The sequence below is a fragment of the Cervus canadensis genome, chromosome 32, assembly GCF_019320065.1.
Source record: "Cervus canadensis isolate Bull #8, Minnesota chromosome 32, ASM1932006v1, whole genome shotgun sequence".
Classification (NCBI taxonomy): domain Eukaryota; kingdom Metazoa; phylum Chordata; class Mammalia; order Artiodactyla; family Cervidae; genus Cervus; species Cervus canadensis.
This window is the reverse complement of record NC_057417.1, coordinates 21,062,381-21,087,698: the sequence shown is the minus strand read 5'-3', so window position 1 is coordinate 21,087,698 and position 25,318 is coordinate 21,062,381. Positions and strand designations below refer to the sequence as shown.

The 25,318-nt window shown below is 48.3% G+C and overlaps 2 protein-coding genes across 4 annotated transcripts; one reads left to right on the top strand and one right to left on the bottom strand.

Annotated features, from left to right (window-relative positions):
* Positions 1-2,707: 2,707 nt before the first annotated feature.
* On the top strand, positions 2,708-4,071 carry LOC122433435 (apoptosis-associated speck-like protein containing a CARD). Its single transcript, XM_043456401.1, has 3 exons — positions 2,708-3,088; positions 3,316-3,372; positions 3,708-4,071. The coding sequence occupies exons 1-3, from the start codon at positions 2,815-2,817 to the stop codon at positions 3,962-3,964; spliced, it is 588 nt and encodes a 195-aa protein (XP_043312336.1). The 5' UTR covers positions 2,708-2,814; the 3' UTR covers positions 3,965-4,071.
* Positions 4,072-11,340: 7,269 nt separating this feature from the next.
* FUS (FUS RNA binding protein) lies at positions 11,341-21,412 on the bottom strand. 3 transcript variants are annotated; one of them, XM_043455646.1, is made up of 15 exons: positions 21,291-21,412; positions 19,727-19,751; positions 19,485-19,639; positions 18,605-18,746; positions 18,223-18,407; positions 17,795-18,002; positions 16,143-16,177; positions 14,593-14,625; positions 13,912-14,015; positions 13,321-13,450; positions 12,971-13,072; positions 12,713-12,836; positions 12,091-12,191; positions 11,832-11,979; positions 11,341-11,544 (listed from the first exon to the last, which is right to left on the bottom strand). In XM_043455646.1, exons 1-15 carry the CDS (start codon positions 21,301-21,303, stop codon positions 11,505-11,507), a joined length of 1,545 nt encoding a protein of 514 aa, XP_043311581.1. In that variant the 5' UTR covers positions 21,304-21,412; the 3' UTR covers positions 11,341-11,504. The 3 variants fall into 3 exon arrangements, with proteins under 3 accessions (XP_043311581.1, XP_043311580.1, XP_043311582.1); XM_043455645.1 differs by having other exon boundaries at positions 18,605-18,749; positions 21,291-21,411; XM_043455647.1 differs by having other exon boundaries at positions 18,244-18,407; positions 18,605-18,749; positions 21,291-21,411.
* Positions 21,413-25,318: the final 3,906 nt, after the last annotated feature.

Sequence of the window (25,318 nt, the reverse complement as noted above, 5' to 3'; positions counted from 1 at the left end):
GTTAGCGAGAGCCGTAAAGGCCAAGCCAGAGAGCTTGGACTTGATTCTGGGGGCACTGAGGAGGTCATAGGAGGTTTTCAAGCAGAGGAGGGACACGATCAATACGTGGACTAGGAAGATGTAGCCTTCTGGCCACAGTGCACAAAAATCAGTGAAGCGGCTCAGGGAACACTGGCTTCTGGACCATAAGTGCCACCCATGGTGAGGATATTGGTACATAGTACTCCCCAGTCCAGCCCATGGAGGGCAGCATGCACAGGGATGGGGAGCAGGCCCTGCTACTCTGCCGGAAGCTCTTGAATACAACGTGTTGCACATAAACACAGCCTCAGTCATTTCTTCGTTCAGCACATCTTCACTGAGCATCTGCTGTCTCAGGCACTCTTTTTTTAAATCAAACTCTATTTTATTTTTAATTCATATTTGGCTGTGCTGGGTGTTTGTTGCTGCTCGTGGGCTTTCTCTAGTTGTGGCAAGCAGGGGCTAGTCTCTAGTTGTGGCCAGCAGGGGCTATTCTCTAGTTGCTGTGCGTGGGCTTCTCCTTGCAGTGGCTTCTCTTGTTGCAGAGCCCGGGCCTGAGAGCACATGGGCTAGCTGCCTGCAGCACGTGGAATCTTCCCAGACCAGGGATGGAACCGTGTCCCCTGAATTGGCAAGTGGATTCACCACGGGACCCCCAGGAAGTCCTCCCAGGCACTCTCTTGATGCTGAAGATTCATCAGTGAACCAGGCAAGGTCCCTGCTCTCCTAGAACTCATGTTTTGGTGGGGAGATGGGTCCCCATTAAGTGAATAAATGTCTAATAATGTCAGGATCACAGCACTAGGAGGAATGGCAATCGTTACAACACAGCTGAGAGGGGGAAATGTAGGATTCCCATACCCACCTAGGAAAGACAGCCAGGATTAAAACTGGAGACTGTATGGCTTCAAGCCCACAGCAGTGAAAGCGTCAAGTCCTAACCACTGGACTGCCAGGGAATTCCCAAAACTGCCTCTTTTTGAAGAGCTTGTGTGTAAGGTAGGGCTTCCCTTGTGGCTCAGCTAGTAAAGAATGCACCTGCAATACAGAAGACCTGGGTTCGATCCCTGGGTTGGGAAGATCCCCTGGAGAAGGGAACGTCTCCTCACTCCAGTATTCTGGCCTGGAGAATTCCATGGACTGTATAGTCCATGGGCGTCACAGAGTCAGACACGACTGAGTGACTTTCACTTTCACTCTGTGGAAGGTACACCTTTAGTTACTGGTATCTCCCTTGAGCCATGAGGCCTATTCCACTCACTACTGATCCCACAAAAAAATTATTGAGCTCCTATAGGCCCAGCACTGTTCTGGATGCTGCATATTATAACAATGAGCTGGACAAGCACATTTACAGCCTATCAGGGAAGTCTGATACTAAATACACAGAGCTAGTTGCAATTTAGTCACAATTGTTATAAGAGTTACAAATAAGTAGCAGGTGTTTTGAATTGGAGAGCCTCTGAACTTGGTCTCCAGAGAAAGTAACATTTACCTTAAGACCTAAAATCTGAAAGTTTGTTAGACAAAGAGTGAGGGAAGAGAGTTTCGGGTGAAGGGAATAGCATATGCCAAGGCTTGGAGAAGCAAAGGACCCTGGTACATTTGCGGAACTGAAAGGACAATGTAGCCGGAACTCAGAGACGGAATTGGGGCAGGATGTGGTACAAGACAGGCTGGTGTGGTCCACAGGGGCAGGGGAGCAGGGCCCTCCCAGCCACGTGAAAGGCAAGTGAACGGTTCCAGCCTCGGCTTGGCCTCCAATGCCAGCCCGCACCACCTTGCATGTACTCTTCTGGGTCAAGTCGACCCCAGAATGACTCTCTACCCATGACTTTCCCTTCAGTAAAGAATTTTCTCAACCATTACAAGTGTCTCTTGTCATCAATCCCCAAGAAATTCAGTTTCTGGGGGACCAAATCCTAGCTCTCCCAGGAAGTATTTGGCAAGGTTTCAGACACCATCAGGCTTCCCTGGTGTCTCAGATGGTAAAGAATCTCCCCTCAATGTGGGAGACCCGAGTTCATTCCCTGGGTCAGGAAGATCCCCTGGAGAAGGGAATGGCTGCCGGGTGGGCTACAGTCCATGGGGTCGTAAAGTGTTGGACACAAATGAGCAACTAACACACTTTTTTCAGGCACCATCAGGTAGCCCATGTTATGTTGGAATATTTACAAAGTGGACAAAGAAGTGTTATCATCCCCATTTTGTAGATCAGGAAACTGAGGCTCAAAGAGAGAAAACACAGTTACCTCTGCCCTCTTTTTGACACGTCATTTCTGCCCAATTTGTGGAATTTGGGAAGCTACCTGGTTCTGGCTGTTAGGGTTCTGATTCTATGACATGTGAGTGGGGATGCTAAGATTTAGGGAAACAGGGAGATTTCAGGGCTCTAAAATTCCATGATTCAAAGCCCTGATGCCCCAGTAAACCAGGTTCCTGATCTGGCTAGCTAGTCCAAGCCTAGAGAGGCAGGCACCACCCATGAGCCCTTTTCCACTGGTCTCCTGGGTCACTCCTCAGAGATCAGCCAAATAACGCGATCTGGGCACCCCCCCCCCGCCCCGCCCCCCCATAGATCAGCCAAAGGATGCGATCTGGGCGCCCCCCGATGGCCAGGAGAGGATGGGAAGGCGCAGGGTAGTCGGAAGTCAACCCAGGGCAACGTTCTGGGGCAGAGACAGGAATTGGGAGAAGGCGGGGAGTTTCTGGTCCCGCCCCAGAGCAGGCTTTCCAAACTGCAGACACCCGGAGTGAGCGGAAGTGGCGGCTGCAGCGGAGGACCCCGGAGACATGGGGTGCACGCGCGATGCCATCCTGGATGCGCTAGAGAACCTGACCGCAGACGAGTTCAAAAAGTTCAAGATGAAGCTGCTTTCAGTGCCGCTGCGGGAAGGCTTTGGACGCATCCCCCGGGGGACCCTGCTGCCCCTGGACGCCGTGGACCTCACCGACAAGCTCGTCAGTTACTACCTGGAGGCTTACGGCGCCGAACTTACGGCGCTTGTGCTTCGCGACATGGGCATGCAGGAGGTGGCAGAGCAGCTGCAGGAGGCCATGAGTAAGGGTAAGCGTGCCCCGCCACACTCCCCGAGGTCTAGGCCACTCTCCCCTCATCTGCACCCTCCTCCCAGCCCCAACTTTTGCCTCTCCTGGCGCTTTCACTTCCTGTTCCTCCTACCCCTTCATAAAAGCTTCTCCTGCGAGGGAGGCTTCCTGCCCTGGGTACTGACCTTGGCTTCCGGGCCGAGACTTCAGAAAGACTTGGAGACACCATTGAACATTTTCTTACAGGCCCTAGAAACGTGCCAGCTGAGGTCAGGGCCCCTCTCCAGAAGACAGCCAAGCCAGGTAAGGCCTTCAATCCCTGACCTCACCTACCTGGGCACCTCACCAGCCCCGCCCCACCACACCCCTGCACAGCCTAAATCTGTTGTCAAGGCCAAGAGCATTCAGGGCGTGCAGTTAGGCCAACTCTTCCCACTCACCTACTCACACTCCTGGGGCCAAGTCTGGCTGAAAAGGAGGTAAGGTTAAGCGCATCCCACTCTATGTAGGTCCTGTTGAGCCCTGCCCCTTAGGGTTGCATTCAGGGCAATTTGAAGGAAAAGTGTTCAAGAGGGACAGACAGGCTCCAGTGCCCACCCTGGGTGCCAGCTTTGCCCCTCTCCTCCCTCTCACCCCAGGACTACACTTTGTGGACCAGCATCGGGCAGCCCTCATTGCACGGGTCACAGTCGTGGATGGGGTGCTGGATGCCCTGTACGGGAAGATCCTGACAGAGGATCAGTACCAGGCAGTGCGGGCGGAGCGCACCAGTTCGGACAAGATGAGGAAGCTCTTCAGCTTTGCTCCAGCCTGGAACCTGGCCTGCAAGGATCTGCTCCTCCAGGCCCTGAGGGACAACCACCCCTACCTGGTGGACGACCTGGAGCAGAGCTAAGGCGCCTTCTCCAGCAATGGCTCCCACATACCACCCCTGGCTGTTCCAGCCAACTTATCTGGAGTCTCTGATTTTCTCATACACAATACATGAAAATCCCACTTGTATGTGGTGTGTTTTCCTACTTGCAGCCTGGAAGCACATGTGGGCCTGAGCTACATATCCAAGCGCAGGACAGCAAGCTCCCCAAACACTTCACCCTTCCCGCCTCAGTCACATGGAATAGTCCCTCACTCACCATTTGGTGGCTCCTTCGATGCCACCCTAAAGGGTCTGCCCTTGAGACGTGTGAACTGTGAGTCAACCTTGTGGCCAAGGTCTAAAAATTAAAATAGGTATGAACAAAGGGCCTGGAATTGTGGGGGGCTGGATTTGACAAGGAAGTCTGGCATCCCGAAGTCCATGGGGTCACCAAGAGTCAGACACAACTAGGGACTGAACAAGATCTGACAGATGCATTTAGAAACAGACTGGTCTACAAAGCTTCTCTTTCATTTTTCATAGGGAAAAAACTGCAAAATTAGAGCCATTTTCAGGAGAAATGATGAGTATCGTCTAAACAGAACACAAAGCAAGTATTCCTAGGGTTCCTTCAGGCATAGACACCAGTGGGCTTGGCTGCTCCCTCCCACCCCATGCCAAAAGGGATTATAGGTTACACTTTGCCCAGAAAACAAGCCAAACACAAAAGCAAAACTTCAGGAAATGACTTCCAGCAGCTGTTTCTTCTCTTGATGGAATTGTGTCAGCAAAAGAAAATAGTATTTACTTCTAGAAAACAGCACCTTAAGGAGTCTTTCCAGAGGCTGTTACGGAACCAGCATCCTAAGACCACATCCTGGGTACACTTTGCACCCCAATTCTTTCTGGCTTGGAGGGGTGGATGCAAAGCAACAGGCAGACACCAAAGTCAGATAGTCCATACACAGGAGTCAGATCATCAGACTTGGGGATCCAGGTATGACAGTCCAGGGTGTGCCATTTACAATGATACACCAGTGCAGAATGAACAAAGCCATATGAAGGCTTCACTTGGAATACCCTCCCTAGACACAAGAACTAGTAAATGCAGTGTTTATTCTCCAAGCCCACCCCACCCCCACCACACACACACAGTCTGTGAAACACAGTCTGTTTCCCTACTCTGATTGCCGAATCACTACAGCAACAGGAGAAAACAAGTGGTTTGCTATAGGAGGACGCTACCAAGAAGCTAAGCTAATGACCACTGTCAAGGCTATGCAGTCACGTGAGATTGCTCCTAATGCTATTTAGGACTCCAAGAGGAAAGCCGAGCTTCCCCCAGTGTCCCCCTCAGTCCCAACACTCAGGACCCCATGGACTCATCTTCTGTCGCTAGCCACCCCATAAAATGAATGCAGGTGCTCCCCATTCCACCTCAGCCCATTTCTGCCAAGTCTTCTTAAATCTATAAACCAAGCTTTATTCAACCTGAGACGTGTGTTCACTTATGTTCTACAAGGACCTTACCATTTCCCAAACCGGAAGTTGTCTTCCTTTTACTATGCCTGTACCCTGACATATGCCAACAGCCGCAGCCTAACCAGAAAACAAGAAACCCTACCACGTTCCGTAAGGCCCAGATGTAGTCATTCTTCCAGCTTACATCCAAACACCTTCCTTTTCAACTTCACTGCCCCCATCTGGTTTATTCCTTCATGTCTTACCCACAACAGGCCTCCTGACCTCCCTGCTTCTAGTCAAACACCGTCAAGGGCCTGAGTGATCAAAACTGATGATGGAAATGGACTCCCTCCTAACACTAGGACACCCGAGCCCGCCCTCCAGCCTGACCCTGAGTGACCCCATCCAAGCTCTCCTTTGTCACACACCCCCGAATCCCAACACTGCTTCCTCACACTCCATGCCCTACCTAGCACACGCTGGTCCCTTAGACCTGGACACCTTGAAACCAGCCCCCGGTCCTAGCGTGCCCACAGGCGGCCTTCCTCTGGGCTCCAGTGGCGCTCCCACCTAGTGTCCCTGTGGTAAAGCGAACCAGTCATATTTCTACACTGGACTCCCCCGTTACAGTCAGCTTCCCCCAAAAGACATCTTTTCAACCTGTGTCTTGCTTTGAATTTGAAAAATAATAAACAGCTGTTACTGTGTATGTCTAGTAACTAATAGGTAGTTTTTTTTTAAAGACTTCATAGAAACTTAATGTTTCAGAGATGGAGCCATAGCTAACACTTCCCTGCACAGCAGATGCTCAGAGCAGCTACAAAATCCAGTGCAGGCCTGAGGCAAGACAAGGTTCTAAGAAATGGCTCCCCTAAGTTGAAAGATTTCTTGGGGGCTTTATTTTTCCTTTTTATTGGGGTGGGGACGGAGAGCAGGGTGAGGCTCAGAGTTCTACCAGCCACAGCATACTAGTTAAGGACACTTCTACAGCCAAACAATATTCAAATCTCTGGTCCACCTCACTCACCAGTTATGAAACTTAAGGTCAGTTTGTACCTCAGCATCTCCAGCTATAAAGTAAGGCTAACAGGACATAATTCATCACCTAGCAGCAACTGGCCCACAAAGAGCACCCATTAGTGTCAACAGGGATCTCCAGGATACTTTTGTTCCTAGTTCATGGCTTCAACAAGCACCTGAAAAAATGGACATTTTCTGCCCAACCTCTAAGCATCACAAGACTGAAAAAAGAGCAAACGGAACAAATAGTCTATGTTCGCTGGGCCTGTGCTAACTAGAAAAACCCATTTGCAGGGCCCAGCCTTCCCTGAGTGACCTTTTTCTTGGGTCCTGGCTCAAACTGTCCACAGAGAAGTTTTATACAAAATCAAGTTCCCCTTCACAGAGAAGGTGGGGAGGAGGGTGGGATGAGCAGATGAGTCCCTGCAGAACTTCAGAGTCTGGCTCTAAGGGTGTGCTGCTCAAACAGCACTATCAACATTGCTAGAGAACTTGTGCCCCACGGGGGCCTACAAGCTGAATCAGAACCCACTGCCAAGTGATTCAGGTGCGTATCCAACTTAAGACACACATAGCCAGAGAGGATTTTGCTTTGCCACCTTGGTCAGACTGCCAAGGTTTGCAGAAGCAAGCCTTCCTCGTGGCTCCGATGGTAAAGAATCTGTTTGCAACACAGGAGACCCGGGTTTGATCCCTCGGTCAGGAAGATTCCCTGGATAAGGAAACGGCAACCCACTCCACAATTCTTGGCTGGAGAATCCCAATGGACAGAGGAGCCTAGCTGGCTACAGTCCATGGGGTTGCAGAGTCACAAACTACTGAGCAACTACACGGTCACTTTTTTCCTTCCCATGTAGGGATTTGGCTTGCTGGTGGCTCAGACAGCAAAAAATCTGCCTGCAATGTGGGAGACCTGGGTTTGATACCTGGGTCGGGAAGATCCCCTGGAGAAGAGAATGGCTACCCACTCCAGTGGGCTTCCCTGGTAGCTCAGCTGATAAAAAAAATCCACCTGCACTGGAGACCCCGGTTCAATTCCTGGGTTGGGAAGATGACCTGGAGGACGGAACAGCTACCCACTCTGGTATTCTTGCCTGGAGAATAGCCATGGGCAGAGGAGCCTGGCGGGCTACAGTCCATGGGGTCGCCAAGAGTCGAGACATGACTAACAACTAAGCATACATACACCCATTCCAATCTTGCCTGGAGAAGTCCACGGACAGAGGAGCCTGGTGGGTTACACCCCATGGAGTCAGAGTCTGACAGGACTGACAGACTAACACTTTTCACTTTCATTCAGGCAGAGAGCACACAGGATGGGGCCACTCCCCTTCTAATTCGGGGAAACAAAACAAAATACCCATTGCTGATGTATGGCAAAAACCATTACAATATTGTAATAATCCTCCAATTAAATTAATTTTTTAAAAAATAGCCACCAGGCTAACTCTAAGACAAGTTCTTAACGCTGAGCGGGCTGCACTGCAGAGCCCCAAGGACCCTGCGGGAACAACTACAGGGAAGCAGCACGGATGCAATACTGCCGCCCCCCCCTCCCCTGTGGCACGGCAGCAGGGCGCGGTCTGGACAGCCTGGCTCCCTGCTCCCCTTCCCTCTTCTCCCCACTTGGCAGTCTCCATCCAGAACCACCTGAGCCTGGCTCCCCACTACACACAGGAATCTCCAATCAGACCCCATAGTCCCAGCTCCTCCTCTGTTTCCAATCTCCATGTTGGTGGCTCTCAATCGTCCTTCCTGTTCAAAGAACCCTCCTCACTAGCACCATTACCCCGATTTAAGGTTAAGACCACACAATCCAGCAAAGAACACAATCCATCCAGAGCACTGTTCCCAGACCCAATCTCATGACACTTCTGTTCCTGCCTCTAGAGTGTTAAGTTTTTAACCAACAAGGACCGACCTATGTATAGTAGAGGGAACTCTGCTCAGTGATGCCCCAGCCTGGATAAGAGGGAAGTTTACGGGAGAATGGATACGTGCACCTAAAATTGAAGCTACACTTCAATATAAAAAAATATATATATAGAAGCAATTTTAGATTCAATGGTCTCCTAAAACTCTAACAGCCAACACCATAAGGATTAGGAGCCAAACAACTTCTACAAGCCCAGAAGTCAAACCTGATGGGAGTTCCACCTGACACTACTTCCTCAGCTTATATACCCAGCAGCTCGAAGATCACTGCACGGGGGAGGTGAACGAGATTTTTGTGGAAACCTGTTGTCTAAAATGATTAACAACACAAAAAGTTAAAGATGGAGAGTCAAAGTTTTGAGGGCCCAAAGGTAGGAGAAGTATGAGTTCTAGAAAGGCTGGAGTGGAATGGCTGCGATGGACCTACACTGAGCCTGAGACTACAGGCAGCTAAGACCTGGTAGGAAACCCCTGGTAGGGAACTCCCGGGCAGTCCAGTGGTTAAGACTCCATGCTTCCACTGCAGGAGGCACATGTTCGATTACAGGTCAGGGAACTAAAATCCTGCACAACTCATGGTGCAGCCAGATAAATTCACTTAAAAAATGTTTATTAAACCGATGGATGATTGATTCAATGACCTAACCTCTGCACTATTAGCTACTGAAATCCAGTGCGTGATGTGGGGCAAAGGTGAAAAAGATTGAGAAATCAGGCGGTGGCAATCAGACCTCCAGCACACTTCTCCCCACCCACCCATAACATTCTCCCCTTTCTTCTTCCTAAGTTAGCCTGTCCCAATTCAAAAACGCCAGATGCCTAGTGCTTCAAGACTGCAGGACATTTTTAGTAACTCAGTTAATAATCTATTCTTTAGAACTCAAAAGACCAGCCTACAATCCTCATCAGATAAACATGACTGGCTATCACTAGCCAGGTGCTGCTTACAGGGGAATACAGCAAAGAGCAGAGGATCCAAAGTCCAAACCCCTCAGGGTCTATTTTTTCACCAAAGGATGAAAGGATGAACTGGCCCCGGAATCAACCACCAAAACATTCCCTCAGTTGCTTGTCTTCACCCACCTCTACCCAGCCTCCTGAAAGTCCCCCAAACTAATCTACCCACTAGACACTTGGGACTCTTTTTTATTTGACCACGTCAGGTCGTAGTTGTGGCACATAGGACCTTCGTTGTCACATGTGGATCTTAGTTCCTGACCAGGGATCAAACTCAAGCCCCTTGCACCGGGAATGCAGTCCTTAACCACTGGACCACCATAGTCGTCCCAGTACCTTATTTTCTCTTACTGAAGGGTGAGGCCAATCACTGAAGCCTTTTTAGGACAAGAACTAAATGCTAATAATCCCACTTACTCCCAGAGCCTGGGTGAGACCCCTAACAGCAGGGATAAAGGAACCACAATCTAACCCTAACACCAGAACCCTTCCAGGTGAAGCACCCATAAACCTCTCAGACGTGGTTTGTGCCATTCAAACCAAACATCATTTTAAGATAGATCAAAAGCAGAAGAGGGCAGAACCACCACTGCCATTTCCTTGGCTCTAAATCTGAGGGCTTCTGATAAGTACCAAGTTCCACAAGCCAAATAAAAGCACTGCCTGGAGAACCTCAGCCATTCTCCACCTCCTCTTGACAGAACACCTCCACTCAGCAGGGAGGGTAGCTATTCCTTTGGACAAAGCCACAGCCTCCTTCTCCAATCACCAGAGGTTTGAGGATGAATCAACTCTTTTTTTTTTTTTTTTTTTGAATCAACTCTTAAACGGAACAATTTCAGAAAAAGAAAAGCACTTCCCACAAGGGGTCCCAGGCACTCTGATGAGCTGTGCTTCTAACAAACACCACTGTTTACTGTTGGTTATGATTTTAAGTTCTATGTAACCAAAATTCAACTGCTTGGCAAGAATGGGCAAGTTTCCTAAATTCAAGTTTTGAGTTGAAAGGGTAGTTTTCTGGGGTCAGGAAAGGTATGTCAGGTTAAGGGGCACTATTGAGATGGCAACTCATCGGCCCAACCCCTTCCCTTTCTCAAAATACCAAAGACTTTTGAGTACTGGCAGATGTGAATGTGACCTAATTACACCACTGTCTCAGCAGACAATACCCAGAGCCCCACCTTCAGGAAAACTAGTGTTGTGGGGAGGGAGCCCACTCACTGAAATATTGCCTTACCTTACTTTTCCAGCTAACCTTTCCCTTTTACCATCTTATCTCATTCCCAAGTGTTTTTCCCTAAAATCCAGCATCCTCTTAAGTCAGGCCTAAGCAAATAAATGTTTAGGATACGAATTTGTTTCAGAAAGAAATGCCAAGAAATGAAAATCAAGTTGGAAGATGACAGGGACTGCATCCTGGCATTGACCATTTCCTGACTGTGAGAGCCACAGAACCCAGGCACTTCGTTCTCCACCTATGAAAACTTGTGAGCAAGGCCACAGCATATCTGCCATTCGTTAGGTGCTCAGCTTCTCCCCTTCCTGGAAAAAAAAACCCAACTGGTTAACTACATGATCTAATCAGGGTCAATCAAGCTTGAATAGTCCCCTGGAAGTTTAATTTGTTTGAGCCCCACCCTTAGAAAAGTGCCAGAACTCCTTGAAAGGAACAAAACTGCTACAAATAAGCCCACAAAATTCAGCACGTCAATCAACAGGGTAGAAGAAAAATTTCCACATGGCTGGACAAAAACCGGGGGCAACACACGATCTTTTTCATTTACCCCTTTCATTCATCCAATTTTTACTGTGACAGAGGAAGTTTAATCTCAAGTAGTACTTTCAAGGATACACTTGACCTTTGCTCCCCTGAACCAAGTATCAAACACTTTATTCTAGTTCCTGCTGAGCGGGAACAAATTATTCCAGTTCCCACAAGGCAGGTTAGGTTGGTTGATCTGAATAGAGGAAAAACTCCCCACGTTCTTGACCTGGACATCCACGCTCCAGGAGAGTGAAGAGGGGGAAAAGGAAGAAAATTTAACTAAAATGATGGTTTTTAATGGGAACCAGAGGTATGGTTACAGTTACATAGTCCGACACAAAAAACCCGTGGGTGATCAGGAGGTGGAAGGTTACAAAATAATGAGGGTAGTAACACTGGGTACAGGAAGAAAGCTGCTCCAAGGCCTCAGGAGCCAGGCTAGTACGGCCTCTCCCTGCGATCCTGTCTGTGCTCACCCCTGCAAGAAAGAGCATCCATGAGGTCTGGGTTCCAACCTCTCTACCCACCCACCCCCAAAACCCAATCTGCCCTGCTACCCACCCCAAGAGACAGCTCGTCTCCCTAGGCACAGAGTGCATGTGGGCATCCACAGACTAGCTCCCCCAGATAATTTTCCTTCCCTCATTTCCTATTAGTCTCAGCTTTCCAATCCCACCCTCAAAATGAAACCACATTCCCCAAACCCTGCAATCCCATGGAATCTGGTCAACCGCTCTAGTTCCCTTTCAATTTAGTCTTACTTACCTGGAGTCCATCTTGCCAGGGCCGAAACCACCTCTGTCCCCACCACCCCGGCCCCCTCGGAAGCCCCCACGGTCCCCTCCTCGGCCTCGGTAGCCGCCCCGATCATAGCCTCCTCTGCCACCACGACGATCATCTCCGTAGTTACCCCCTAGAAAACAAGAAACATGATTCAGCCCTCTATCACATCCCCCAGACTCCTCCTCCCTCCCCTTGTCTAGCCTCCCTGCAGATCCCAGCACCAGCTCTGCCTCTTCCTTACCCATATGAGAACCTCCTGGTCCCCCTCCTGGGCCATCTGGTTTAGGGGCCTTACACTGGTTACATTCATTCCTCCAAGAGAAGTTCATGTTCTCACAGGTACTGAGGAAAATAAGACAATTAATGTGTTGGGGGGGTGGAGAGGAGGTGTGGAAATGGCCAAGACCTAGAATTATGAAGATTCCAGTGACCCTAGGGATACGTGAGGAGAATGAGGCCTCAGAAAAGCGAAGAGGCCTGTTTCTCAGGAGCAGAGACAAAGACTGAAGGTTACTGAGCCCAGTCTAGATGACTCCTGGCCAAGCCTGTCCCTGTTAGCGTAGCTTTGACATTAGTCAGAAACTACAAACTCTTGTCGTTAACATCAAGGTGGTGCTAGTGGTAAAGAACCTGCCTGCTAATGCAAGAGACAGAAGAAGTTTGGGTTTGATCCCTGGGGAAGGGAATGGCAAGCCACTCCAGCATTCTTGCCTAGAGAACCCCCATGGACAGAGGAGCCTGGCAATCTACAGTCCATGGGGTTGCAGACAGTCAGACAGGACTGAAGCAACTTGGCACATACTTTAACATCAAAGGGCACACGTACTAGAGGGTGGAGAAAAAAATGAAGCCGTTCCACTCACGGATTAGGACACTTCCAATCCCCTGCTCGCTGCTGTCCTCCGCCACCGCCGCCGCCACTGGGGAATCCTCCTCGGCCACCGCCGCCGCTGCCACCTCCTCCATAGCCTCCACGGCCCATGGGTCCTAGAACAGAGCCAAGAACAGGTCTGCTCCCCTTCCAAGTGTGGCCAACCTGTCCTTCCCAAACAAGCCCGTACCATCCTCCTCCCCCCTTCTCTCCCCATCACTTCTTTATAGCAGTAGAAATAGCTCCTCACCTCCTCGCCCTCGGCCTCCACGACCATTGCCACCACCCCGATTGAAGTCTGCTCGCCGAGTAGCAAATGAGACCTTGATAGGATTCCCAGAGAATTCTTTACCTAAAGAAATAGAGGAGGTATAAAAGAGACTTATTAAGACCTATGGCCTGTGGGTCCAAAAGTATACCTGGTACAATCAAGAGAAGACTGCCTTCTTACGAATGTTTACAATCTCATGAAACGTAAGCAAATATAAGACTACACCAACAGTGTAGTGCTGTTAAGTCTTCGAAGACTCAAAGAAATCCTCAAAATGCAGCCTGTTTCCCCAAGCTAGCTGCCTTCTCCCCCAGCCTCCTCAGACTTACCATCAAACCAGTCAATAGCTGCTTTGGCGGAAGGTGGGTCATCAAATGATACTGTGGCCTCTCCCTTCAGTTTGCCTGTTTCCCTGTCTGTGTACAGATTAATCATGGGCTGTCCTGTTTTCTTATTTGTCTGAAGAAAGCAACATGAGATCACATCAGTCTTAAGAGAATACAGCACTATCAAAACCATACCTTCCTATTTCACACATAACTTGAAAGAAAGCCATTGATTGTTAACTGCTTCTCCCTTCAATATTAAATGATAAAGATTACAGACTACAAATTCAAAAGTCTTAATCACTTTTTTAACCAATTGTGCCTCTTTGTGTTAAAATGTGATTCCCTTTGGAATGGCAACAGTTAATGCTTTTTCCTCAACAAATGAAGCAGGCAACCATTAAGACTTCTATTTCCACTAAGGTATGAAATCCCAAAGCCTGCAGCACCGATAAAAAGCACCCACTCTGCTTCAGAAGTACCTTTCCTTTGGGGCTGGGGGGACACACAGTGCAGCATGTGGGATCTTAGTTCCCCAATGAGGAATCAAACCCGTGCCCTTGCAGTGGACGCAAGACAAGTTCCCGTAAGTACCTTAATGATACCAATCTGCTTGAAGTAATCAGCTACAGACTCAATTGTAACATTCTCGCCCAGCCCTTGCACGAAGATGGTGTTGTTGTCTGAATTATCCTGTTCTGCTTGCCAAACACAGCAGCAAAAGTGGAGAGGAAACAACCAAAGATAAAACAAGTCAGTGACACTTAATAACCTGAACTTGAATACTTGACAGTTAGCTTTCAAAGAAAAAAAATTTCTAAACCAATTAAGATAAAGTACTGGTGGTGTAGGTCCGACAGATCTCCAACTCTACTTCATTATCTGAGTGCCTGTATGCTAGCTGCTTCACAAATTAAAATTAGGTTTTACAACTACCCCTTGAAACATGTTGATATTCATAAAAGAAACCAGGGCTCAGGAGTTAATTGCCTAAGACCACACCAGTGTTTGTCAACTTTCAGTTGAAGACCCCCCAAGAAACGAATTTTACACTAAGATGCAGCATACAAACATAATCAAAACGAGCAGCACACTAAGTGCTTCCCTGTGTCTTTTTTGTTAAATACACTGTCAAACACAGCTACACCTGAACTCTCTTCCCCACATCTTCCTTCTCTAGCCCCGCTCTTCTTCAGATTCCCTTAAGTTTGAACAATATCCAAGAAAAAGTCCTGCTACCACTTTAGCCTTTCTTTCCTGCCACTGTGGACTTACCAGAGTCATGACGTGATCCTTGGTCCCGAGGGCCTTAAGTGACATAGAAAAAAAAAAAAAAGAAACAAAAACAAAAAAACAAGGAAAGAGGAGCCGTTAGTTAAGAGGCTGAGAAAGACCAGGAAAAAAATTAACACCAAATTCAAACTTTTGCAAAACATCAGGTAAGTGCTCACAGCCAGCCTCACTCCAAACCCTGTTCTGGGTTGCCTGCCCAGAGAAAACCCTAGGCAGGTCTGGGAAAGACACAGGCCCCTTTACTTAAGGTCTGCATGTAACTTGAGTCCCCACAGGGACAACTCCACACTTCAGAAAATGCTGCCTCCCCCAGCTCAGGCTGGGAAATGTCCTCAGCACAGACTGGGAGGGCTAGGAGGGAGACCCATTGAAGTTAACAAACCAACTCATAGCTTGGCCCTCTTCTCTCGCCCCAGAGAGAAATGGGCTCATCACCAGCAATGTGATATGCATCCATACAGTTTCTCCAAACTTTAGCACCAAAGACACTTATCCTTTGTGGAACAATTTTTAATGTCATCTTTCGAAACCAGTCTTAAAACCATGTTGTTTCCCCAAAAACCACATGAAAATAAAAATCATACGTAATAGCTATTGTATGTTTTAAGCATGTCCCAGGGAACAGACCAGAAATCTCATTTCCATAATGCAGCCTCTATTTTCTTTTTTTCCAGAGACCATCTTTGCCCAAAGTTTATCTGAATTCACCATATATAAATGTTGTACCCACACTCAATGACACCTAAATCATGAACCCAAGCCTTTGGCTTTACATGTTGAGACAAATCAAGAAACCTTTTGTTAGTTAACCAGACCAGAAAAGTTCCAGCTTACTGGGAGACTTCTCAAATTTGCCATTTTTCCATGAATTCAGTTTGTGCTGTTATTAAGACCTGAGAATTTCCCATGAGAGCCACACATGCTCCCAACCTTTCTTGGAAGCAGTTCACACCTTCCTGCCCAGAACTAGTTGCTATTTAGCCCATCTGAGTTGAGTTTAAATACGTGTATGTAGGATTGCATTGACACCATTCAGTATTTAATACATAAATATAAACCAACTTCACCATCCTCAGGGCAGGGCAATACTTCATCCCTCGTCCAGAATTAAAACGTTTGGAGATTGTTAAACACACTCACACACACACACAAAGCCTCGGACACACTGATCAAAGGATCGATCCTAAAGCCAAGTTGGCATCACGTGTTCCAGCACACACTCTCCATTTTCTCATAACGGTGGTCACTAAGTGCCGGGTGTGGTGAAACTCCTGTCAAGAGGCCTCCTAAACACCTCTTATTAACCTGGGTCAAACCAATTTGGTACCAGACGACTGCTGAGTCTTACTCCCTGCCTGCCTCCAGGTTAGCACACATCTGGCAGCAGGTGGCATTCCACCCCACCCCTTTCTGGAGGTGGTTATGGACACTCCAAAACTTTTGACACTTAAAACACGCTAAGACAACTGCAAATGAACAATCAGACAAAGCATTGCTGGGAGTTGGGAATTTTGGAAACTCTGTTCACTTACCACCAAATTTATTGAAGCCACCACGGTCACTTCCGCTGGAGAAGACAAGTTAGAAGAAAGGACATGAAGCTTCCAACGGCTACAAAAGGGCGGTTTTTGGTTTTGTTCAACATTCCCCAAACATAGGTAGGTGTTTTGGGAAAATGATAATGCAAGTGGCTACTAAAATACATTCCCCTTCCTGACCACCCCTTGTCTGACCTGTGAGCATGTCACACACACGTGTGCAATTTCTCAGACACAATTGTTAAGGATTTTGCTTAAAAGGTTATATATCTATTTCCTCTAGGAAAAAAAAAAAAAGACCCATTTTCCTTGGTCGTTCTTCCGATGTAGCAGATGTTTTTTCCTCTTGTCGCAAGCAGTTGACAACCCAGTAGTTGGTTTAAAAAACCCTACCCCCAATTTACCCAGAAGACATTTCACACCAGGCTGGGGTAGCCCTGAACACATTTTTGTGATTTTTTTTGCTTTGAAAGCAGCAAGCAGACCCAACCCCATTCCATAAAAAGTCAAAACCAAAGGCAATTTCCCCTTAAAGCGAGACAAAACTTAGCTAAGCCCTACCCTAACTACTGAGCTGGTTTTGATCTCTCCCCACCCCCGGGGTCACCCCTTCTACACTGCGAGAAGAGCGGAGTATTTTGCAATGTCACCTTTCATACCTGTGGCACATAAAATGCAGAGCAAGTTAACAGTCACATAACAGTTGCTTTTCTTTTTTCAAAGTTTTGCATTAAACACACGCACACAACAGAGTTTTCCTTATTTCTGTAAGGTTTTTGGCACTGCCCCCACCCCCCCTCTGAATACTTACCATACACAAACTCTTTTTATAAAACTTACTTTTTCCCCAAAAGGAGTAACACACTGACATTCCTCCCCTTCTCGAGAGAGACAGAGAAGGGTCCCTCCAATGGTTATTTACCAACAGACAAATGCTCTAACATCAAATCTAAGGTTTTGCTTCAGCAGGAAGGGGAGGAAAGAAGGTCCAGCTGGACAAGTAACCGGAGGAAGGGGGACAGTGGAGCAAGTGGGGGGAGACCACTGTCAAGTGTACTGTACTTTGTCCAAAAGGTCTGCACACTTCAGAGAGCCCCAAGAACCAAGTCACACAAGAAATCATTACAGTCCGTCAGATTAGTACAAGTCAAGCTCGTGGATTCAAGTGGCTATAGAATACAGGAAGAGAAAGTAGCCAATTCCTGGAAGCTCAAGTCAGGTTAACCATTGACAACTCCTTTAGAGGACACATGGGAATACAAGTAATAAGTTTCCCTATCACCAGGAGTGGGATCATCGGTTTCCCTTGCAGAGAAAGAAGCCTTTACTTCCATGTTTCTTGTCTAGGATATCAATGACTCCAATCCACATATACCCCTACATTTCTCCTTTTTCTTTACAGATGGAAGTTGTCAGTACTCAAATCTCTGTACAGAGGTGTGGGTAGAAGTTCAGGCTTCAAAGTTCTCACAAAAATAAAATGGGGATGGATGTACGAAAAAGAAACAGTCAAGATCCCAAATCAAAGTCCTCACAAATTCCCAGAATCAGACTAACCATGCACTACAGGACTAGGCTTCAAGGGAGACTCATGCAACCCTCCACCCTTCCCACTGATGGTACTCCCTGGCTCACAAGACACCTACCCCATGCCGCCTCTGCCTCCACGGCCACCTCCACGACCTCTGGGTTCATAGCCACCACTGCTGCGGTTGTAACCACCGCCACCGCCCCGGCCACGGCCCCCACGGTCCTGCTGGCCTCCCCCGTAGCCACCACTCTGGTCCTGATTGCCATAACCACCGCCGCCGCCGCCACCACCGCTCATGGAGGACTGATCTTGGCCATAGCCACCTGTCAGGAAAGAAAAGCATGCCTTTATACAGGACAAAACAGACTGTGAGGTGGCATAAAACAGTTCAGGAGTGCCAGGGAATAAGTGTCACTACAAATACTGATAAAGCTAGGACACAAAAATGCAAGGTTTTTAAGAACCCTTTCAGGGTAAGGGCCTAAGAGAATACAATTTCTTGCGAAAAGCAGGCATGAGACAGAGCAGAAGAAAACCTCTAACCTCCGCCACCCCCTCCACCACCTCCACTGCCACTGTTGTACTGGTTCTGCTGTCCGTAGCCCTGAGGGGGGTTATAGCTTTGCTGCTGTCCATAGCTTTGCTGCTGTCCACCATAGCCAGACTGCTGGCCATAGCCTCCACTCTGGGGCTGCCCATAACCGCTGCTTTGAGAACTGCCACCGTAACTAGGGGAAAAGAAAAAAGACAAGAGTCACAATGCCAGTGTGTCCAGGACTTCACTTCTGGTACATCCCGTTCTCTGTCCCCAGCAGAGACCACCTCTGCCCCATTACCCCTCATAGTTACTCCCACTGCTGATCACATTATCATTCCTTAGGATTCACCCCTAATCTTTTCAGTCCTCTCCACACCCACTCCTTACCTTCCTGAGGTGCTGCTAGGAGCTGGCTGCTGGCCATAGCCAGGGTACGAGGACTGTTGCCCGTAAGACGACTGAGAACTCTGGCTACTGCCATAGCCACCAGCTGAGCCATATCCCTGGGGAGCTGACTGCGTGCTGTAGCCTGCTACAAGGAAAGGAAAAGTGAAGTCACAAAAGCTATGAGGAAAGACAACAGGCAGCAAATGCATTGAGAACACCACTGTATACCACTTAATGCTTCCCATATGTGATAAGTCAACATCTTATAAGATGCTTGGCAATCTTGCAACTCATAGCTAAAGAGATTACCTTTCTACCTGAAAGCTGTGTTTCAACTTCTACTCAAGTTCTGAGTTCTAATCCCATCCCACACACCCCCAAAGCCAGCCTCCAGGACCACCACTAGTCACGGCCCAAGAGACCTCTGTTTACTAACAGCACTTTAACCTCCCCAACCATGTGCACAACAAATAAAGACAACGCGTTACTATTTACACTTCAGGGATCTCAGGGCAAAATTCCACCTCCTGGTGTATCATGTGATGCCATCTGACTTCAAACATCTTCAAGCAAGTCATTTTCCCTCTTTAAAAACCTAAAGCATTTCTGCCTCTAGAGAATATTCCTCCCGCCTTTATTTCACTTTCATGCTTAGGAGAAATTGGGAAAATAACAGCATAAACAGAAAAGTAAAAAGTCACAGAAAATAAAAGGAAACAAGATTACAAACTAATTAAGTCTTTAAAACGAAAAGGACTCAAAACATCAAAGAGCTTTAAGGGTCCAAGACTGGTAAGGGGAACGTTTCAGCACTGTTTAGGTTTAAGAAAAGCAACATTCACAAAGAGCTGAAGAGGTGGGGTGACCCACTAAGACTCACTGTTCTGGGTCTGTCCATAAGAACTACCATAGCTGCTCTGGCCATAGCCCGAAGTGTCCGCAGACTGGCCGTAGCCACCGTAACTCTGCTGCCCGTAGGGCTGACTGCTCTGCTGGGAGTAGCCCTGCCCAGGCTGAGATGGGTAGGCCCCGTAGCTGGAGAAAAAAACAATGCTCTCAGGAAAAGAAACCTTAGCCACCCTCTCCCTCTACAAACTCTGGAAGCCCAGAAGGGACACTCACCTTTGGGTTGCTTGTTGGGTATAGTCTGCAAAAGAAAAACACGATTATATTACCTTCAGCCATTCCTCAGAATAGCCTAGAGCGAAATGACTTAAGCTTCGTATCCTCAGATAAGAAAATCAACAAAGGAGGCATAAATCCCCTCATGAAACTCTACTGGCAAAGGGCAGTCAGTGAGACCCCAGTCAAGTTTTCTTACAATAAAAAACACAAAGAGGAAGCGCATTTCCACAAAACCAAGAAAGCAGCCTTAAGTAGTTGAAAAAGCAAGAGTGCTAACGGACAGCAGCAACTGTCCGCAACTTCAATCGATGTCAGGAACTGCAAAGATTTACACATTTCTCACGCCCCCTCGAGGAGGAACACATCGCCAAGAGTTAGGCTGAAATCACACAGCTGTTTCAGCAAGACAGGTTTTTAATTCAAGCCAGAGGCAGAGTTGTTCCGAAAGGAGCCTCCGCTTTCTCAATCCAAAGAACAAGAGTATCTCACAAAAGGCCACGCTTCACCCTTTGCCCCATCTTGGAGCCTGGAAATGGGAGCTTTTGGTGCAAAGCCAGCTAACCAAGGGAAGAGAGCACTCTGATCAGCACGTTGGCTGGTACTCAAGCCCCCAGCCCTGCGGCTCCCAAAGGAGTGCGTTTTCCTATCCCCCTTGCCTAATTCGGGGCTGCGGGAAGACTAGGCGAATCCAAAGAAGCCAAAGTGCTTTTTAAAACGCCACATGGAAGACGCACGGGCCTGATCGGCTCATCTTCTCGATACAGGAAACGAGGCGCTTCCCCCGCAGGAAAGAGCCAGAGCACCGAGAGAGGGTGTGGCCTCAGGCGGCCGTTCTTTTCAGTTCCCACCTCGGTAAGAGGAAATTTAGGCGGGAAAGGCCTCGGTCCCGGTCCTCAAGACCGTTGGATCACTCCCCAGCCCCCCACCCACAGCCGTTAAGCGGGCGCGCGGCCCCGACCCCGAGCCTCCGCCCCCGGCCGCGTGGCAAGCGAGGCGGGAACGAGGCGGTCCCGCCCCTTCCCGAGGGACCCCGGGGGCGCGGCCCACACCGGACGCGCGCCGCGGAGCCTCCAGTCGAGGGTCTCGCGACAAAAAGCAGGGCCGAAATGAGACCGGAGGGGGGGGCGGTTCGCGCCGCCAGAAAGGGGGGAGGGGCTACCAGAGCGCGTGCGCGCTCCTCCGAGTGCCCGGATGCAGCACTGCGACAAAGCGGGCCCGAGCGCGCGGCTGGGGACGTGGGGGAGAAGCGGGTACGGCGACCGAGCATTTCCATCCGTGCCTCCCATTCCCAATCAATAAGCCGCGTCCCTCCCAATCCTCACCTCAAGGAAGGGGGCAGCGAAGGGACGACCTCCCGCCCCACGCGAGGAGCCAGAGGAGCAAAACAAAATGGCGACATCGGCCTCCCCCTTCCACCCCTCTCCGCTGCTTCCAGCCACTGGTGCGAGGAAAAGATCCTGCACTCGATAGCCGCTCGGGTCCCACAGAAAAACAAAAGCCGGACTGGGAGGGAATGAGGTCTGAGGCCGGCGCGCCACGACCGCCTCGCGCCCTTACATACCGTTTGAGGCCATGTCCGCGCACGCGCGCACAGGCCGACAAGCAACAAGGTTCCAACACTACAGAGCACCGACGCCTCGAGGACTGAGCAGCCCCGCCTCCTGCGTCGAGGTTTATGTACGCCTCCCCGCCTACGTCTCCCGGGGGAATGTACCAACTACGTAAAGGAAAGGGGGAATCATGGACGGACTCCTGGCATGCTTCAGGGAGTATAGAGGATCCTAGCAGGCAGAAAGGAAATGTATTAACTAAGAACCGTTCAGATCATATAGATAATCCTGTTTTTTCTGACAAAGAACTATTTGCTTTGCAAGACTAGCCCACGTTTCACCTCCGCCCCTATGATGGCATAATGGTACGATCCGATTAACCCCTGGGGGCGGGGCAAGGGGCCCAGGGCTTCTGCGGGCGGAACTGTAGTCAAAGCCGGGAGTCGTAGGGCGGGAACCGAAATTCCTCAGGCTGACCCCTTTCACTGGGCCTCACTTTCACTCGGGGTGTGGAGTTCCTGCGTTCCGTTCCCCTTCCACTCTTTCAGACGCGAACTCCCTCCGGCACATCCTCCCTCTCTGGCTCTGATGTTCCTCCCAAGACAACACACACACACCCTCTCTCTGCGTCTCGGTTTTCACTCATCGTCTTTCTGGCTTACATCTCCTGAGTCCTTATCAGGGTTTGTAGATTGTGACTTTTGACATGAAAGAAATAAAGCAGGGAGTTTAGCCCGGACCCTTCAGTCCTAGTCTGATCAAGCACTGATCGCCAACCCAGCGTCCTCAAGGCTTGGCCCCTGAATAGCAGTTGGACGGGAAAGTCCAAACCCTCCGGATCTCAAAGAGAGTTGAGATTAGATCAGGTATCTCCCACCCTTTCACAGATATTTTCCTGAAACTCTATCAAGAAACCAATGTGGAGATCCAGTAATAACTGATATTTGTATAGAGCTGAAGTGGTTTCAAAATGCACATAAATGCTTTCCCAGCACAGTCTTATGAAGAAAGTAAGCTATCCCCGTTTTATAGATAAGAAAAATAAGACTCGGGCCAAGTACAATCCGTGATTATAGAACAGGGATCCTGATTCGATTCCAGGTCTGTGCAGCTGCAAAACACTCCTTTTGTTGGTTATATAAACACTTTGCAGTGTTCTGAAGTCTTTTCACTCTGTATAAGAACAAGGACAAAACGTGAAATTCAAATTAACTTGCAACTTGCACTCTAGTCAGCCTTGCCTAGAGAAGGAAATTTGAAAGTATCTACTAAAACAAGACAAAGGAGGTTATTCCTGGTACATGTGCCATACAGATTTTCCCTCCCAATTTACCTTTGACCTGAGTTACCAGAACTTCATTTGTAGGTTAGACACGTTTTCCTAGAGAAATACTTGTGGACTATGCCCACAAACTTCTAAATTTCTGATTTAGGCCCTAATGGCACTTGAACACCCTGTCACCCACCCCACCCTTACTGGAAGGCACTGTAACACTAGAATGAGGACAAACAGAGGGAATTCCATCATTCATTCACTCATTCATTCTGCAAATACTTAAAAAGTATCTACAGAGTTCCAGGGACTGTTCTGAGTAACAAGGATGCTTTAGGGTACAAAATAGATGTAGCAATTTAAGAAAGATAACATCTAATAATAATAATATTTATAGGGTTTCCAAATCCACCTGCCAAGGAGAAGATACGGATTTGATCCCTGATCTGGGAAGATTCCACGTGCATCGGAGCAGCCAACCCTGTGTGCCACAACTATTGAGCCTATGCTCTAGAGCCAGGAGCCCTAACTACTGAAGCCGTGCGCCCTAGAGCCCATGCTCCACAGCAAGAGAAGCCACTGTTGTGAGAAGCCCATGCACCATAACTAGAGAGCAGCCTCCACTCGCCACAACTAGAGAAAAGCCTGGGCACAGCCAAAAATAAATAAATACTAATAATAGTTATATATAGAACATATTTATAATAACATAGCACTTTGATAAGACTTTTTGAGTATTAAGCACTGTTCTGAGTGCTGAGTATAGCTTGTTTAATTTTCTTCTTCACAATAAAATGCTGACCTGAGGATTACATTTTACAGATGAACAAATAGGAATGGAAAGGTTAAAAACTGTGCCCAGGGCTACACAAAAAGTGGAAAAGCTAGGTTCCTAGCCCAAGCAACCTGGCTCAGAATTTCTGCCCTTAACTCCTGTGCTTCAGCAAACATCGCCTGAGCACTGCATAGTATGTACCAAGCCTGGGGCAGACCTAGAGAGGGAAGGATAAAAAAGGACCTTATAGCCTGTGGGTGAGATGCGGGTGAGACCCACCGAATCCAAAGTGTACTTGGACCAAATGTGGTAAGTGATGTGACGTGAAATCAAGGACTGTGGAGACTTCCCGAAGAGTGAGTTATCCATCAAGTAGACAACCACAGAAGAGGAAAGAAAGGTGGAAACACTGGAGCCAGGGTAAGGGGGAGTTCACGAATCAGCCAAGGAAGTGCTGGAACAGGCAGAAGGGATGGTGGGGAACAGCCCTCAGAGCAGCACACTAGGGAGTAGCAGGCTCAAACTGTGACTTCTGAAACGCTCCCTGCTCCCTCGTGTGACTCTTTCTCCAGGCTTATCTCTCTCCGTGAACCTCTTCTGAAACAAAGGGGCCTCTCACTTCTTCTTAAAAGCCTCCTTACTGGCCATCCCTGCTCCCGCTCCAACCTTTCCCTTTGGCCATTTAGCTTCTTCCCTGCCTTCTCCTCCTCTGCTTGCCCTGCAGATAGCAGTGAACCCCAGTACTTCAGAGTTCTGTCTTTTTTTGCTTCTCCCTAAAAGCCCCAAATGCAGTCTGGTGGTGTGAAATGCAGGAGCTCTCAGACCGGTTCTCTGTAGCCTACATGTTGCTTTTAATTTTTTAAATACTTACTTATTTGGCTGCACAGGGTCTTAGTTGCAGCACTCGGGATCTTCGATCTTAGTTATGGCAGGTAGGATCTAGTTCCCTGACCAGTGGCCTTCTGCATTGGGAGTGAGGAGTCAGCCACTGGACCACCAGGGAAGTCCCTCAAGCTTGAACTGTTAACTTTTTCAAAAATGTTGTTACCCCCATGATAATCCCTTTCTGCTTAAACTAAAATAAATCATATTATCTGCAACTAAGAACTCCAATTTATACCATTGTCACTGCAGCAGGGTCTATATATTAAAATATTAGAAACCACCTAAATGCTTATCAACAGAAAATCTGGTTAACTGAGTTATTATGCAGCAAAATTTCTCAGTCTCAGCACTATTGGCAATTGAGGCCAGAAATTCTTTGTTGTGGGGACTGTCCTGATATTGTTTCAGTTCAATTCAGTTCAGTCACTCAGTCGTGTCCAACTCCTTGCGACCCCATGGACTGCAGCACGCCAGGCTTCTCTGTCCATCACCAACTCCCAGAGCTTGCTCAAACTCATATCCATCAAATTGGTGATGCCATCCAACCATCTTATCCTCTGTTGTCCTCTTCTCCTCCTGCCTTCAATCTTTCCCAGCATCAGTGTTTTTTCCAACGAGTCAGTTCTTTGCATCAGGTGGCCAAAGTATTGGAGTTTCAGCTTCAGCATCAGTCCTTCCAATGAATATTCAGGACTGATTTCCTTTAGGATGGACTGGTTGGGTCTCCTTGCTGTCCAAGGGACTCTCAAGAGTCTTCTCTAACACCACAGTTCAAAAGCATCAATTTTTCAGCACTCAGCTTGCTTTATAGTCCAACTCTCACATCCATGACTACTGGAAAAACCATAGCTTTGACTAGATGAACCTTTGTTGGCAAAGTAATGTCTCTGATTTTTAATATTGTTTGTTGTTGTTTACTGTGTATTGTTTATTGTTGTTTAAATCCTAAGTCATGTCCAACTCTAGCCTACCAGGCTCCTCTGTCCATGGGATTTCCCAGGCAAGAATACTGGAGCGGATTGCCATTTCCTTCTCCAAAGGATCTTCCCAACCCAGGGATCGAACCCGGGTCTCCTGCATTGCAGGCAGACTCCTTACCATCTGAA